General features: G+C 39.4%; 1 protein-coding gene and 1 pseudogene across 1 annotated transcript; both read left to right on the top strand.

Moving 5' to 3' along the window:
* Positions 1-1340: 1340 nt before the first annotated feature.
* Positions 1341-7976, top strand: LOC131226666 (serine carboxypeptidase 1-like). The gene is made up of 8 exons (XM_058222286.1): positions 1341-1835; positions 3400-3507; positions 4571-4845; positions 5822-6064; positions 6645-6757; positions 6877-6972; positions 7481-7586; positions 7671-7976. Exons 1-8 carry the CDS (start codon positions 1430-1432, stop codon positions 7815-7817), a joined length of 1494 nt encoding a protein of 497 aa, XP_058078269.1. The 5' UTR covers positions 1341-1429; the 3' UTR covers positions 7818-7976.
* Positions 7977-15612: 7636 nt separating this feature from the next.
* Positions 15613-16487, top strand: part of LOC131223940 (uncharacterized) — a 49726-nt pseudogene continuing 48851 nt past the window's right edge.

Consider the following 16487-nt stretch of genomic DNA (forward strand, 5'->3'; position numbering starts at 1 on the left):
ATCTGTGTCTAAAACGTGAAATCGGATTGCGTACTGAGTCTTATCGTACTGAGTAAACTCTATTGGGCCCATTATGAATTCATGTGGTTTATCCACGCCGTACATCCATATTTTCAGATCATTTTAGGAGTTGAGCCCAAAACTAAAGTATATCAAAAGCTTGAGTAAATCATACCAAAAGAAACAGTGGAAGTATTGATTTTCACCATTGAAGTGTTTCTAAGCCCCCAATTATTTTTATTTTTCATCCAAACTGTTCATAAGATCACAAAGACATGGATGAATGGAAAAAACAAATATCATCTTGATATAAAACTTCCGTGGGCCCCAAAAACTTTTCAACGGTAGAATTCAATCCCCAACAACTTTTCAACCGTAGAATTCAATTCACACGGTTTCAGGTGGTGTGGTCCACTTGATCTTTGGATATGATTAATTTTTGTTGTAAAACCCTAAAATTAGATGATAAAAGAGATGGACGGAGTTGATACAATGCAGGAATGACAACAACGGTGGGCTCCACAGACTTTACTCATTACGTTTACTGTACTGGGCTACTCAGTCCGCAAACCGCTTCGGTTTAACGTCTCCGTTGCGGCTCTTATTAAATGTATTTTTTAATATATTTAAAAAATTAATGACTTGACACTTACAATGACGTTGACCAATGAAAACGCTGCAGGCAGGGAGTTCCTGCCTCCGGGAGGCAGAGGATCCGCACTCTACAAGTTTTTGTTGCATGGTCTCCTCTGCAATAACTGCTGCAGGGAATTCGCATCCCTTGGCATCTTACAATTGTACGTATATGGTACGAAAACGGCTGGGCTGACCCCGAATTTGGGCCAAGTTTGGGATGAACCAGAGGCCCATGGGTTGGATGCCTTACTTCCCTGGATAAAGCAGATTTAGGTTATTTGGGTGAATTTTAAAGGGGCTTTGTCGCCTCCTTTCTTTTCGCGGCAGGTCCCCCCATACGGTGTACAGCTCTTCTTTGCAAATATATATGAAAAGACGGTTTAAAAATAAAAATAAAAATAAAAATTGCGTGCCTGAGTTTTAACTAATTAATAGGAGATTAAGTTGGGCTTGCAAGCTACATCTTCCCAAAGGCCCGTGAGAAGGGCCATATGGGCCTGACTTGAGTGTTAGGTCCATGCCCCAATCTGGCCACGGCTGGCCCAAGACTTGGGATCCTTAGCTCATTGGTTGGAGTCGGACATTCATCCGACGGTCCGTCCCATAGACTCGAGGTCGGTTGACGGACCACAATCCAAAGAAGAAGAAAGCTAAACGATATTAACAACACATCTTATTATATCTCCCAAAAATGCATTCATATGGATATATTAACATTACCGTATGGACGAAAAGCTTCTTTCATTGTAAAAATCACCCTCACCCTATAAATTGATACACTAAGCTACTATCAATGCACTCCATTACAACTGGTGCGACGATGAAAAAGGCCGCCTTCATGTTGTCGGTCTTTCTTGCATGCCTCACGGTCTTGGCCGGTGCGTTGGGAATGGGCGGGTTTGATCCTTTGGATAGACTCATAATGGAAAGGCGGGCGGGGGGTGCAAGAGATGCGTCGGCATGGAGGAGTATTGCATCAGAGGGTCAGGCGTATTCTCCTGTGTATGTGGGTCCTCAAGATGGGCTGATGGAAGAAGATAAGATTGTTGAATTGCCAGGCCAACCGGCTGAAGTGGATTTCGATCATTATTCCGGCTATGTGACTGTAGATGCAAAGACTGGAAGGGCACTCTTCTATTATTTTGCTGAGTCTCCTGTGAATTCGTCCACCAAACCTTTAGTGCTCTGGCTAAATGGAGGTAATGAAAATAATATCATCATCATGGTTGTTTTCATCGTGTGCATGTTCCCTTTGATGGCCATGTGGTTAAGACCATGTCCGCGATCAAGGTCGTGGTTATGGTTAATTCCACTAACTCACTATCATCATTATTACATCATTTGGTTTATCATTATAAGGGATGGTTCTCATTTTCATTGTGATCTGTAAACTCTGATGATGACGACATCCACTCCTAGTCACCTCATTGGTAATGATCATTGTCACTGTGGTATTTTGTCGTCGTCATCACATCAAATCCTATGATGATAAAGATGAAATTACTACTGTTGTTATAGTCAAATTATAGATTTAACTTAGACACGACATCTTGATATTTGCATTGAATCCAGTCCAGTTATTGGTTTTGCTAGGTCATTTTAAGATTTGAGCACAAACATGAGAAAAAAAAAATTGCAACTGGGCCACAATACAAGAAATAGTGGGAATGGAAACACTTGTGGTTGAAACCTTTTGACTCACACATCTTCTGATGTTTATATGCCATCCAACGTCTTCGAGAAGTGATTCTTGTTGGTGACCATGGAAGCACACAGAGATGAATCAAGTAAAGTATTCCAATCGCACAATCAAGTTTAATCACAAACTCCAATTTTAATGTAAAAAAAACCTTGCCAGAAAAAATTATGGCACAAAGCAACATTAATACTTTATGAAAGCAGAAAATTATGAGAGATAGAGATTATCCAATTAGAACAAGTCTCGAATCACCTCCAGACTATGCCCTCGAAACCCTAAAACAATTTACAAAGCTCTGAAATACCCTAAATCTTAATTACACCATATATATATGTATATATATATATATATATATATATATATATATATATATATATATATATATATATATAAGAATCACAATCAAAATCAGAAACAATTCTTGCATTTAATGTAATTTTATGCACGTGCTCAATGGCACCTTCGATGGGATTTAGAAGATATCGATAGACTGTCGATGGCATCTAGAAAACACTAAAACATTCTAACAACAAAACATAGATTTTTCAAATTTTTCCGATGACATCGAGTATCCTTTAATGGCATCGAGTAGTCCATCGATAGCTGTTGATTTACATATTTAAGACATCAACAATAATTCTTTTGTAGCCCTGATAAAGAGTTCTACAGTATCTTTCATTTCTAACTGTTGCTTGTGGTTCGACTTATGTATGTGTTTTAGATATTTGTTGTGTCTGGGCTCATGTACTAAGATGATTCACTAGTGGAAGGGACAGAGCGAGTAAATATATATAATACAAACATCATAATAGGCCTCATGGGTTACAGGCAAGGCAAGTCACATCCCATCGCCCCGCCACAACCACCGTCATCATTATCATCCTCATCAGCATAATAATAATAGTCATCATCATCACCATCATCATAGTCATGATTTCCACGTAACCGTTTACTAGCTTTCCATGTCATGGTGATTTCAGGAAGAACATGATAATGATAATGGAAGTCATGAAACACATGGTCACAAGAGTTTCAATTATTGATAAAGGTTTTCATTTGGACAGGACCTGGCTGTTCTTCGTTTGGAAATGGAGCCATGATGGAACTAGGACCGTTCAGAGTAGAAAAAGACGGCAACACTTTATACCGAAATGACTACGCTTGGAACAATGGTAAATCTTCACATTATCCAAGTCATTGTCTTGAGCTAGTTCTACCACCCATTTTTCATTCTCTATGGATAGAAAAGCCACTTTAGAATCTATCTTTATCCAACAGTGGGAATAGAAAACAGAAGGAATCACTTTTACTCGTTTGGTAAATTTCCTTGTGTTGGGATAGCAAAGCTGGATTCTACCAAGTCAATTTCTCTGGACAAGATAAGACAGGTTTTTGGTGAGGAAAATGAGAAATTTCCCTTCTTTTCCTACTATCCAAACAGGCACTTGCTATTGTTGCACCACGGATAGGGATGTCGAATTCAGTTATCCCAAGCAGGAAGATGGAAGGCGTCAGCCTGAACCCAAAATGAGACCGAAACTGGCCAAGAATGGCCAAATCTGTCAAGCCCAAGGCAATTACTCATCGGGCTAGGCTTTTAATCCCAGCTCAACTCAATCTGAATAGACCAATTACCTTGACTCAAGCCAACCTAAGGCGTCTGGCAGTCGAGGCCCGAAGTCTGCCTGTGACATGCCAGGCACAAAGGGCACCATGAGCTGCCCTGACCTGTTGGCATACTCCTCTAATATCCTTCCCTTTTTCCGGAAATTACCCATTTGACCTTCATTTATCAGAATTTAATTATGGTATGGTGGCAACTGGGCCAGACAAGGACTTAGGCCTGCTAGTTGGGAACTGGGGACCATGTTGAAGAAAATTGTGACAGGCCAGGCCAACATTTTGGGCCTTTTGGGGAACTTTTCTGGCCCATATAATCTTGATATTCGGGCCCAGGTCTGAATGGAAAGAAAAATAAAGAAGAAGAAAAGACCAGGTCCAGGCTTTTGGGTTCCAGTTTTAATCCTCAATCGATGTCTCAAGACCATAACCCTATGAGCATTCTCTACCAACAGAATGGCCCAGCATAAATGGACCATTTTCCAACAATGGCTTATATCAGATGTTTGATCACATAGATCAGTAGCTAAATTCTAGTTACTGCTTTTTAAGATGCCCTGATGCCGCTTTCATCTGTAAAAACAAGACATACTTAGGCCGAAATTTTTGACACAGTGGCAAATGTCCTCTTCCTCGAATCACCGGCGGGTGTGGGATTTTCATACACAAACACGTCATCCGACTTCATTCAAACTGGAGATAAGAGAACAGCCGAAGATTCTTATACTTTTCTTATTAACTGGCTTGAGAGGTTTCCTCAGTACAAGACTAGAGATTTCTTCATTGCAGGGGAGAGCTATGCCGGCCATTACGTACCTCAGCTTGCTCAAACAATCCTTCAAAACAACAAGATCACCAATCAAACAGTCATCAACCTTCGTGGAATTGCTGTAAGTCTATAGAAAAATACAAGAAAACTTGTTTCATCAGGGATGGGATGGGGTGGCGACTTTCCAGCCCAACTGACAAAAGGCCAGACCTTGGCCTAAATTGAAAGCTATGGACTCCACCCAAATGAAGATTCAGCACATTATCTTTTAGGTCCAGCCAGGGTCCTGATACGGGCCCATTTACAAACAACAATGGGCAGGCCTGTTCCAGAAGTTCCAGATGGGCCTGGGCCCATTACTAAATCTTGCCTGGTGCCACTCCCTATATTAATATGAAAAATGGACTTCCATAAGGTCACAGCTTTTAACGGAGGGGTTCTTAAATACACACACATGAACGTGTATTTATGTAATTCTAATCCTCGATCAACATGTGTTTGCACGCATGTAAATAAGACATAATTCGTCTACAACACCTGTTTTACAAGGCATGCATAACACCCAAGTTCTCTGGGGCCCACCATGTTGTATACGTAAATCCGCTCCTTCCATCAGATGAGGAACATCATTCAAATAGTACATACAAAATATCGCCCCATATAAAACTCGGATGTGCTACACAATGGTAGCAATATAAAATTGCTCCTAAAACCTCTAAGTTGCCGCGTGTGGCCTGCCTCAGTTTCGGATAATGGTCAACTTTTTAAATATTTTTCCCATCCTGATGAGTTATACCTGATTAACGGGTTTGATGAAAGATACCCATCATCGTAGCCACACACAAAAACTTTGGTTAGCAGCCAATCACCATTGTTCCCTGGGGTGTGACCCACTTGAGTTATAGATCTGGCTGATTCGTTTTCTTAGGAACTAGAATCAAGTATAGAACCTGATAGATGGAGTGGATTTTACATATACAACATGTTGGGCCCTATCATAGAAAATATATAAGTTCTTGGATATGTATTATACGTGTATGCATGTATATCTGTATATGGACACAAACACTAACAGAGTGGGGCCATCATGTATCCAGATCGGCAATCCATGGATAGATGATGAAACTGTTGTGATGGGGATGTACGACTTCTTCTGGACGCATGCATTAATTTCGGATGAAGTTCATGAGGGCATTACCTTAAACTGCAATTTTTCTACGGAGGCTACTCCATCCGACGTATGCTACGCATATTTGCTGCAAGGGGCCAATTCCATCGGCAAGATCTACCTCTACGATATCTACGCTTCCAAATGCAATGGCTCTGCAGCCCCCCCAACTGTAAGTATGCTTTTTTCTTCAGTGTAAGCAACTACAAATTCAGGGAACCAAACTGGGCTCAGATGAGGCTTTTCTCAGCATGGCCCTTGTAATGAACGATTCCGGAATGTGGCCCACTACCTAAGGATCCTAGACCCGTTTGACTAGTGCTATCAATGGGTCGGCCAAGGTCTGTCCAAGCCCAAGGCGTGTTGTGGGCCAAACATATAAGTCTAAGCCCGGCCCAGATTATGGCGTGCCAGAGTCCAACCAATGCCAGCAGGTTCACCCATTTTGATAAAGATATGGGATTTTTCAATATCTATGTGTGTTCTCATTTTCTTTCGATGAAACTTATTAGTTTTCAAACCAAGATGATTATAACGTATGTACATTTGAAAATCATAATATGGGCTGAGGCGTCTGTTTAAGAAATGGGTCTTATTTTAGGCCCAGGCCCAAGCAAGGGCCTCATACACCAACCCAAGAAAGGCGATAAGTGGGCCGCACCCTGGCATTGGTGCGTGAGCCCGTAGACTCACAGCCTGGGCCAATTGAAATCCTGTGAAAAAATAATTTCTTATTTCATGGATTAAAACAGGATGGCAGCTTTGATCCCTGCTCAGGAAACTACATAAAGTCCTATCTTAACCTTCCTGAAGTGCAGAAAGCCCTACACGTCGCGGGTGTTCCATATCAGTGGGAAGCATGCAAGTATGTTATTACCTTCTGGCCCTAAGTGGCATTTCTATTATTATCTTGAAATTTTTGGGTAATTTTTCAACCAGCGACTCATCTATGGTTTCTTCTTTCCATATTGCTTGGATAAACAGCCCTAGATTAGGTTTTGCATGGAAGGATAGTCCAACTACGGTACTGCCACTCATTCAAGAACTGATGGAGAGTAATATAAGCGTGTGGATATACAGGCAAGGTTTTTTTTTTTTTTTCATTTGAAGAATTACAGGGTGTCCGGGAGATCTCAACCGTCCGTTGGATAGCCCTAACTATTCATGGACCACCACGGAAATCTCATGGTGATTGGAGGATGCTATTCTTCTGAATTCAGTCTGCTCTTATTATAACCGCTTGGTTGTCTAGCCGCAGATGGATTAGTCATGACCATGTGTTCAAACGTTTCCTTAGAGATTGATCGGTGGACCTTCTTTGGTCTGGACTCTATCAAACGGAAAATTTCCTCCAATTGGTGTTAAGTTTTCGTGGTGGCCCACAGAAAGTAATTCAAACCTAACGGACGGTCCACATTGATGATGCAACTATCCATGCATCTACAAGCACTCTGAGTGCGCCAAATCACGTGTTTAGCTGCAACCAATCATGAAATGTCATGATTTTAGGTGCAACCAAATGCAAACTGATAGAAACTCTTCTAATTACACATCTCTCCATCTTAATCCATTTCTATTCGATCTGTAGTGGGGACACTGATGGTGTAGTACCTGTAACGTCGACGAGGTACGCCATAAACACACTCAATACATCGGTGGAAACTGCTTGGTTCCCTTGGTACACTGAGAAAGAGGTAAGAACAAAATCTTAATTCATCTTAATGCATGGATTAGAACTTCTAATGATGTGTTACTGACAATGATTTGTCTGTGTGAAGGTTGGCGGGTATGCCGTTGGATACCACGGGTTGACGTTTGTTACTGTAAGGGGTGCCGGACATTTAGTTCCAAGCTATCAGCCAGCTCGAGCATTCACCCTCTTCACATCATTTGTGGACGGGAAGCTTCCACCTTCTTCTTATTAGAATACAATCTTCATGTTTTGGGAATTAGAATGTTGAAATAATAAAGAAATGTGTTGAAAGATTGTGTTTGGCAAATACCTTGTTCTTGCCAGAAGATGCAGGAAACGTGATGAAGGATTTGTTTGGGTGGAAAAGGAATGCAATACTCTCCAAGATGGCAAAAATGATGGATTGATTCTATAATAGAAATTTCAATTATTTTCTTGCTGTCTATGTTCCGACTCCAAACCAGTCTTTTTATGGTTTGATCCTTGAGGAATACAAGATTAACACTTATCTGGTCCCCTTGACATTAGTTCTGAAATTTTTGGCCAGGGATATTAACGGCCTAGGATGGTCCATTCAGTATGATTTTCAACTGATAGGCGTCTATTAGACATGAGCCTTTGGGGCCCACTTGTGGGCAACCACGAGTGGATGGGTCCCTTTTTGGTTTCCTCTGATCTATTTCAGAATTTTAAATTTGGATGAGAGATGGAAAAAATTAAATTGGATAGGGATAAACTTTATTCTATCCAATTTCAACCCTTCTCTTAATTCCTAAGCAATTATAAATACAAGAAACAGAGAAGAGATAATGAGTTTGTGTTCAATCGGCCTGTTCCTTAACCAATCAAGCCGTAAATTAAAATATGGAGCCATCTATATCGTATAATTAGATGGGTGATTAGACCCATCTATTCTATTAGTGGTCAGGTGGACCGCTGGACCTGCACCATTCATCCTCAACTTTGTGGATACCCCATATTAATATGTTGGATTCTGAGGGCTCACTCTTGTATGCAGTCTTTCAGCATCTACCTAGAGGACCACTATGGACTGTCTAGATCCAACATCCTATCTGCCCCATCTGATGCTAGGGGCAAAGTTTATGCATTTACCATTTGGGAATTCAGTTCTTAGTGGTGGAATTCAATGATGTGGAGCCCAGGTACCAAATCTCACATTTGGAAATGTCCAAACCCATCAATTTGTGTGCTGTTTATAGATGGTTAAAAAAGAAAATGTAGACCAACTAATCAATGGCTAGGATCTTCCGGAAGATTTTTAATGCATGTGCTATCATGGCGAGGCCCATCATTTCAACAAATAGGGTCACCAAAACCTAGAACCAAGGGCCTACTTATAACTACTGATCAGTACTAGGGCTCCACCTTAGAAGGGCCATAGCCCAAAAATCTCATCTTAATCTTTCAAATTATGTCACACCGATGGAAAGTTAAAATGCAAAATATGTTATGATGAGAAATACGTTTGAGACAAGTGGTGTATACGTGCATGAAACATGTATTTCTTTATAGGGTTTGTCCTCAATAAAAGAAGAACATATGTAAACAGAGACAGATCCTATTAGCGTATTTCTTGATGATACATTCTTTATATGGTGTTAAAATCAAACTCTATAATTACTACCCAGGTATATCATTATGCCTCCTATTGTATATTTTCCTCTTTGGCTTTTGGATTTTTGGTTTAACTCATTTTATTTATTTATTTATTTATTTATTTTGCTTGCACGATAACATGCCATGTTTTCTCCTAATAACATACAACCAACGGCTGTTGGAGGTCAATTGATAAATAATATTGATCGGTACTCCAATCCAAGAGGGTCTTGGAACGTGGTCCATCCATAGTGGAAAGCAAAATACCAACGATCTAGATTCTCAATCCATATGTTATAGTTCGCCGGCTTTAACATGAAATTCATGTAGATCTGAAGATCTGATCCATCAATAATTTGGGCTCCTTTTTTATAGCCATCTGTTTGTCTAGTCATGGATGGTGATGTCTACAATTCTCAGACAAATTTGATTCTCTAAAAATTTAATAGATTATCCATATCGGTTGTGGCCTGGATAACTTTGCATTATTATTATTACTATTATTAGTTTGATTTTTGTACTTTCCCTTCAATCTGTTGAGCTACACCTGATGAGCAGGCTTCAATTTAAGATACCACGGTGGCCCCACACAAAAACCTATGCCTGACTTTTGATGCATAAAACAGGTGTTGCAGATGATCCTGATCTACCCTAGGGGACTTATATATATATATATATATATATATATATATATATATATTTGATAGATGGATGTTGTCTTTTTTAAAATAAAAAATAAAAAATTAGCATATTTATTCATAGGATTTGTAAGTACAGCTGTGTGAGTATAAACAACATTTTTTCAGGAGGGCCAACCAAGATAAGGAAGCAAGCAGTGTGAGTATAGACAACATTTTTTCGGGAGGGCCTACCAAGATAAGGAAGCAGGCCGCCTATGGTGAATATAAAGGAAACAGAAAAAGAAAAAGAAAAATGGGGGCCTTAGCATTCTTGCAGCGAGCCAAGGCCCACTCTATCAAGGAACATAAGGCCACAAATGGCAACAAATATTGCCTATTACCTTCTCTAGCACTGCCCAGCCTAGCGAGCCCATCTGCCACCAAGTTCGCCTTTCTCGGAATGTGAACAAGGCGGACCACCATTCTACTCTTGAGAGCCTCGACTCTAGCAACCCAATACCAAATCTACCCTACTTCAAGCACAGTACCTGTTTTAGCATCAAGGCGCTAAGGCCACGTGCCACGGGAGCACGTGTACCAAAATCCTTAGGGGTTGTATGGCAATGGCACTTTCGATGTATTTAAATGCATTCAAATTTCAAAAGTCCACAGCGGGATTTAGGATAAAATGGAATCCGTGGTTAATGAAATACATACCTTGTTTTGAAAGCGTAATAGGGAGTGAAATGTCTTTTTGGCTTGCTTTTAAAGGAAGGAGTGTTACATATGTAGTGAATGTGTTCATAGGGTTAATCCATTGTACAAATGGCACACTGATAATATCTTGGAATAAATCTAATCATGGGCTGCATCAGTAAAATCACATCAATAAAATGACCTTAACTATCTAAACATTGGCCATGTAAGTTTCGTCATTTTTTGTCAAGTATATTGAAAATATATTTTAATGGGCATATTACAATCTTTCTTGGAGATATCACATATAGACATAAATTCAGTATATTAAAATTGATTTAGTAATTTAATTTAATTTAATATATATATAAAGGATTTCATTGTATTGCTATTTTTGGATTATAGTATAATTTAAATACAAGCAATTGGGCCTAATTGTTTTCCTATCTACTAGTGTAAATTGTGGTAAATAGGTAATTATAACCTATTTCTACTGTTTGGAAGAGATGAAATATGAAGGGTAATTACACCTCCATTTTCAAAATTCATTTTTTTTTAAAAAAAAAAGATGAGAATGACCGAGTAGAAATTTTGAATCTAACCATGATGTATGTGATCGATCCACGCCGTCTATCGATTTTATCAAATCATTTTAGCTCTTGTATTAAAAAAAAAAAATAGTTAGATTATAAGCTCAATTGGACCACACCGCAACAAACAAGGGGATATTGACATCCATCGTTGAAATGTGAAGTCATCCTTGGGTCCTGCACTGATTTGTATCCGTGATCTAACCTATTCATATGATCACACATACACGGATGAAGGAAAAATACAAATATCAGCTGGATACAAAACTCCTATGGCCCACAAGAAATTTTCAATGGTGTATGTTTAATCCCTGTGTTTCTTGTGTTGTGGTACACTTGCACTTTGGATTTACCTTAATTTTCAATGTATGCCCTAAAATGAGCCGTTACATTGAATGGACGGCTTGGATTAGACATATATATATATATATAATCATGGTGGGCCCTGCAAAATTTTAAATTTTTTTTGGATATTAGTGTCATGTCAAATCAAAGCTTATTGTGTATGGGGCGTGACTCTTGATTTTTCTGAGGCCCACTACAATGTTTATGTAATATCCACTATAACCTATTAAGTCTCATACTTAGTCTAGAGATACGCACTAAAGAAAATAGTTGGGAGAGACATGTCTATCCTTTATTTTAAAGGGTCAAACATTATACTTACATCAAAATCCACTTCAACAACTAGATGTAAAAAATAAACTAAATAAATAACATTTTGCCAAAAATCATACCGATACATGAATCACTTGGGAAAGAATAATGGAAATAATTTGGAAGGCGATGATTGTTTATACACCGTTTACAACCACATGATCAACCTGAATTATAGACAAAACTGATTTTATTTTATTTTATTTTATTTTTTGTGCCTGTGGCCTAAAATGGGGTGACGCACCTTGTGGTCCAGGTTGATTTTTCAGAAAACATCATAGTATGGCCCACCTAAGAGCCATTGATTATTTGCTCATACAAGTGGCTTTGATGAGGACATTGGTAGCATATACCACCAAACTGTAGTATTGTGTGTTATTGAAAAAGCTCTGTTGGTTCCACCATGATGTATGTATTTTATCAACATTGTCCATCCATTTTTACAGATCATTGTGGTTTGTGAGCACAAAATTGAGGAAGATCCAAATCTCAGGTGGACCACACCACAAGAAACATGGGTTATTAGAAGATTAAAAACTTATTAGGGGCTACAAAAGTTTTGGATCAAGCTGATATTAGTATTTTCTCTTCATCCATGTCTTTGTGATGTTATTAGTTGGTTGGATGGAAAATAAACATTACATTGGGCTCTACGAAGTTTATAATGATATGTGTTCAATCACCACTTTTCTTATGGTGTGGTCCACTTGAAATATCGATCTATCTATTTTTAGACTCATGCCCTGATGTAAGCAGGCGAAATGGATAAACAATGTAGATAAAAAAAATGACCATCATGGTTAGAGGTGGGCATCGAGTCAATTCAGACCGAGTTAGGTCTGACCCGACTCGATTCAATTTTGAAATAGGCCTGACCCGAACTCGACCTAACTCGGTACTGAGTCCAGCATGCTTAAGCCGATCCGAGTCTGGGTGTGGCCTGGACTAATCTAGACTGAATCATCACAAGTACCGATTCGGGTCGAGTCGAACTGAGTTGGGTCGAGTTCAATGGGTATCCACGATCTGAAATCAGAACTCAAAATCGAGATTCACTTTTTAGAATTGCAGTCTCTCCATATATAGCTATATGGCATCTCAGATCTGAAACATCATATCTAAGTTTTTTTTTTTTCAAAAAAAATATATACAAGTCGAGTTTCAGATCAAGTCGAGTGAGTACAGAGTTGGATTTTGGGTCTAGTCGAGTTAAGTTACTAGGTGACTCGAACTCAACTCGTTTTGAGTTCGGATTGGACAAAGTCAGCTCCATTAGGATCAACTCACCCACTTCGTTCGTATCAAGTCAGACGAGTCAAGTTTACTGAGTCGCCGCTTGCCCAGCCCCAATCAAGGTGAAGCCTACAAAGATTTTTAAAAAAATAAAAAAATAAAAAAAATTAGTAGCACACAATACCAACATTGGTGTTGTGTGCTATCTCATGTGATCTGATTGTAAAAGAAAGAACCCGACAACTTCGGATTCCCCAATGTGAGTGGGACCCATCTAATTGTATACATTGAATATCTATGCCATCTATCCATTTTGCGAGCTCATTTTACAGAGTAGAACAAAAAGTGAAGCCTATCCAAATCTCAAGTTGACCACACTACAAGAAACCATAGTCATTGATTATTAGAAACCTTTTTGTGGGCCACAAATGGTTTTGGATCAAGTTGATATTTGTGTTCTTCCTTCATCCGAGCTATGTGACCTTATCAACAATAGATTGGATGGCAAATAAACATTACAGTGGACAATGAGGTTTTCAATAGTCGACAATCAATGACCACCGTTTCCTGTAGTGTGGTCCACCTGAGAGTTGTATCTACTTCAGTTTTTGTACAATTCTCTAAAATAATATGAGAAAACGGCTGGATGGGGTAGATATACAATGCATAGATTAAGGTAGGCCCATGGTGAGGATCCTACGACATCACTCATCCTGGGTCCTAGCCAAGTTGAGTAGCCAGACTCCCTACAGAAGTGACGTCACCAAGTTCTATGGGGCCTACCATGATGTATGCGTTGTATCCACACTGTCCATCCATTCAGAGAGATCATTTTAGGGCATGATCAAAAGAATGAGGCATATCCAAAGCTGGAGTGGACCCCACCACAGAAAACAGTGAGAGAGTGACGTCCACCGTTGAAGCCTTCCTAAGGTCCACTGTGATTTTTATTTGAGATCCAACCTGTTCATAAGTTAACACAGACATTAAAGAAGGGAAAACACAAATATCATCTTGATCGAAAACTTTTGTGGCCCTTAGAAGATTTTAATGTCTGTCCACTGTTTTCTGTGGTGGGGTCCACTCAAGTTTTGGATTTAATTCATTCTTTGGATCATGTGCTAAAATGATATCTCCAAATGGATGGACGGTGTGGATACAAAACAATCATAATTGTAGGACTCACATAACTAGGTGACGTCACTTGAGTAGCGAGTCCTTCGGTAGCTTGTAACTCAGTATTGAGTAAACTCTGTGAGGTCCACCATGATTTTTGTATTTTATCCACTCGGTCCATCCATTTTACCACCCATTTTACCAGATAATTTTAGGCCTTGAGCCCAAAAATGAAGCATATGTAATGATCAAATGAACAACAACGATGTAAAAAGTTGAATTGAACGTTTACTGTTGGAAAATTTTTGCGGGCCACATAAGTTTTGGATCAACCTTATATTTGTTTTTCCCTTCATCCATGTCTATGATCTTATGAACAAGTCGGATAACAAATAAACATCATTGTGGGCCCTAGAAATGTTTCAACAGTGGAAATCATTTTCCCTACCATTTCCTGTGGTATGACCCACTTGATCTTTGGATATGCTTCAATATTTGGCTCAACGCCTAAAATTAGATGGAAAAAATGGATGGATGGCGTGGATAGACTACATACATTCAAGGTGCGCCCAAATGAGTTTACTAAGTACAAGAGTAACTGAGTACGCAATCCGATTTGGCGCAAATCCCGATGGAAACCGTCTAGCATTTCCTCTATTTGAAATGTAATTTTTTTAATATATTTAAAAAATTGGTGACGTGACAATACACCCAACGTGGACCGATAATAAAAGTGGAATCAGCTGATCACTGTTTCCACGAAACAGAGGATCCGCACTCCCCATCCACTGTACACGTACGTCCCATAAGTAAAACCCATAGATGATGACCTATCTGTTAGAATTCAATATTTTGGTAATCCTGACTTGCCCATTAGTGATCACCAAACATATCTTTGGAAAGAATAAAAGGTCAGCGTTCAAGATTTACTGGGATAAGTCAGACGATTTAGATCATGTTGCCCAACACAATGGTATGAGAATTTGGGCCACAGGTAAAGACGCATGTGTAAAAAACTCACGGATGATCAGTTATATGAACTGAATGAATGATGGCAAACGCACCCTGGAGTCTAAAGAGAGAGAGAGAGAGAGTAAGGGCAGGCTAGGAAAACAATGAAGCAGGCCAACTTTACTTTCAACGCCAACGAAAAATAAGAAATGTTGGTGTGTTGATTCGGAAAGGAATTAGAATTTCAAAACTCGAAACAACTTAAAACAAACACTATCTTGAAATCTTCGTCCTACCATTTCCTCACTTGCCTATTTAAGAACCTCAACGGCATGCCATTTTCATCATTAACAAGAAGATGAAGATTGCACCCTTCACATGGTTGCTGCTCTTCAGCTGCTTCTTTGTTTGGCCCACCACCAATCACGCCAATCAGATCACCAGTTTAAATAGGTTGATCAAATCACTCAGGTCATCCCAGCCACCACATGTCGAATCATGGGCCCCAATAGATGCGAGCAACGACTATTCGCCCCTTTACATCAGTCCACAGGATGGATTGATGGAGGAGGACAAGATTGAGGCGTTGCCTGGACAACCCAATGGAGAAAATGGAGCGAATTTCAATCAGTACGCGGGATATGTAACAGTGGATCCTAAGAATGGAAGGGCGCTCTTCTATTATTTCACCGAGAGTCCAGAAGATCCTTCAACCAAACCTCTAGTCTTATGGCTCAACGGAGGTAATGGAAAACCATCACTGCCACTTCCATCATAATCATCTATATCAACATGCTTACGAATGTTTTGTATATAATGCTATCCTTGCCATCTCTGTGATCTTCAACGTCTTCACTATCGACTTGGTTTTTAACATGAATATCACAGTCATCACCAATGTTGAAAGGGTTATTTTCATTCGGTTATCTACTTCTTTTGAACTATTTATATCGCCGACTGTCACGTCACCAATGTTGAAAGGGTTATTGTCATTCGGTTAACTACTTTTGGACTATTCATATCGCCGACTCTCTTTTCGATAGTTACAAAGAAACATATCTTTAAAGGAAGTGGATTGGCTGGTGTACCACACACCAGCTATATAGCTGCTGTAGGCACGTGTCATGCGAAGACGGGCACTGGCGCCCCTCTAGCTCTGAGTTGTACGAACGGTTTAAAGGAGATCAAAGTTACATGGGCTTCACAGTACGTATTTATTATATCTACGCGGTTCATCTATTTTTAGAGGTCATTTTAGATCATTATCCAAAAAAATGAATCATGTCCAAAGGACATTTGGACCACACCACAAATAGCAGCAGAGATAATGATTTTCACCATTAAACAATTCATAGGGCCTACCATAACGTTCATTTTCCATCCAATATGTTCATTAGGTCACAACGAGTGAATGAAGAGTAA

This window comes from Magnolia sinica, chromosome 2, assembly GCF_029962835.1.
Source record: "Magnolia sinica isolate HGM2019 chromosome 2, MsV1, whole genome shotgun sequence".
NCBI lineage: Eukaryota > Viridiplantae > Streptophyta > Magnoliopsida > Magnoliales > Magnoliaceae > Magnolia > Magnolia sinica.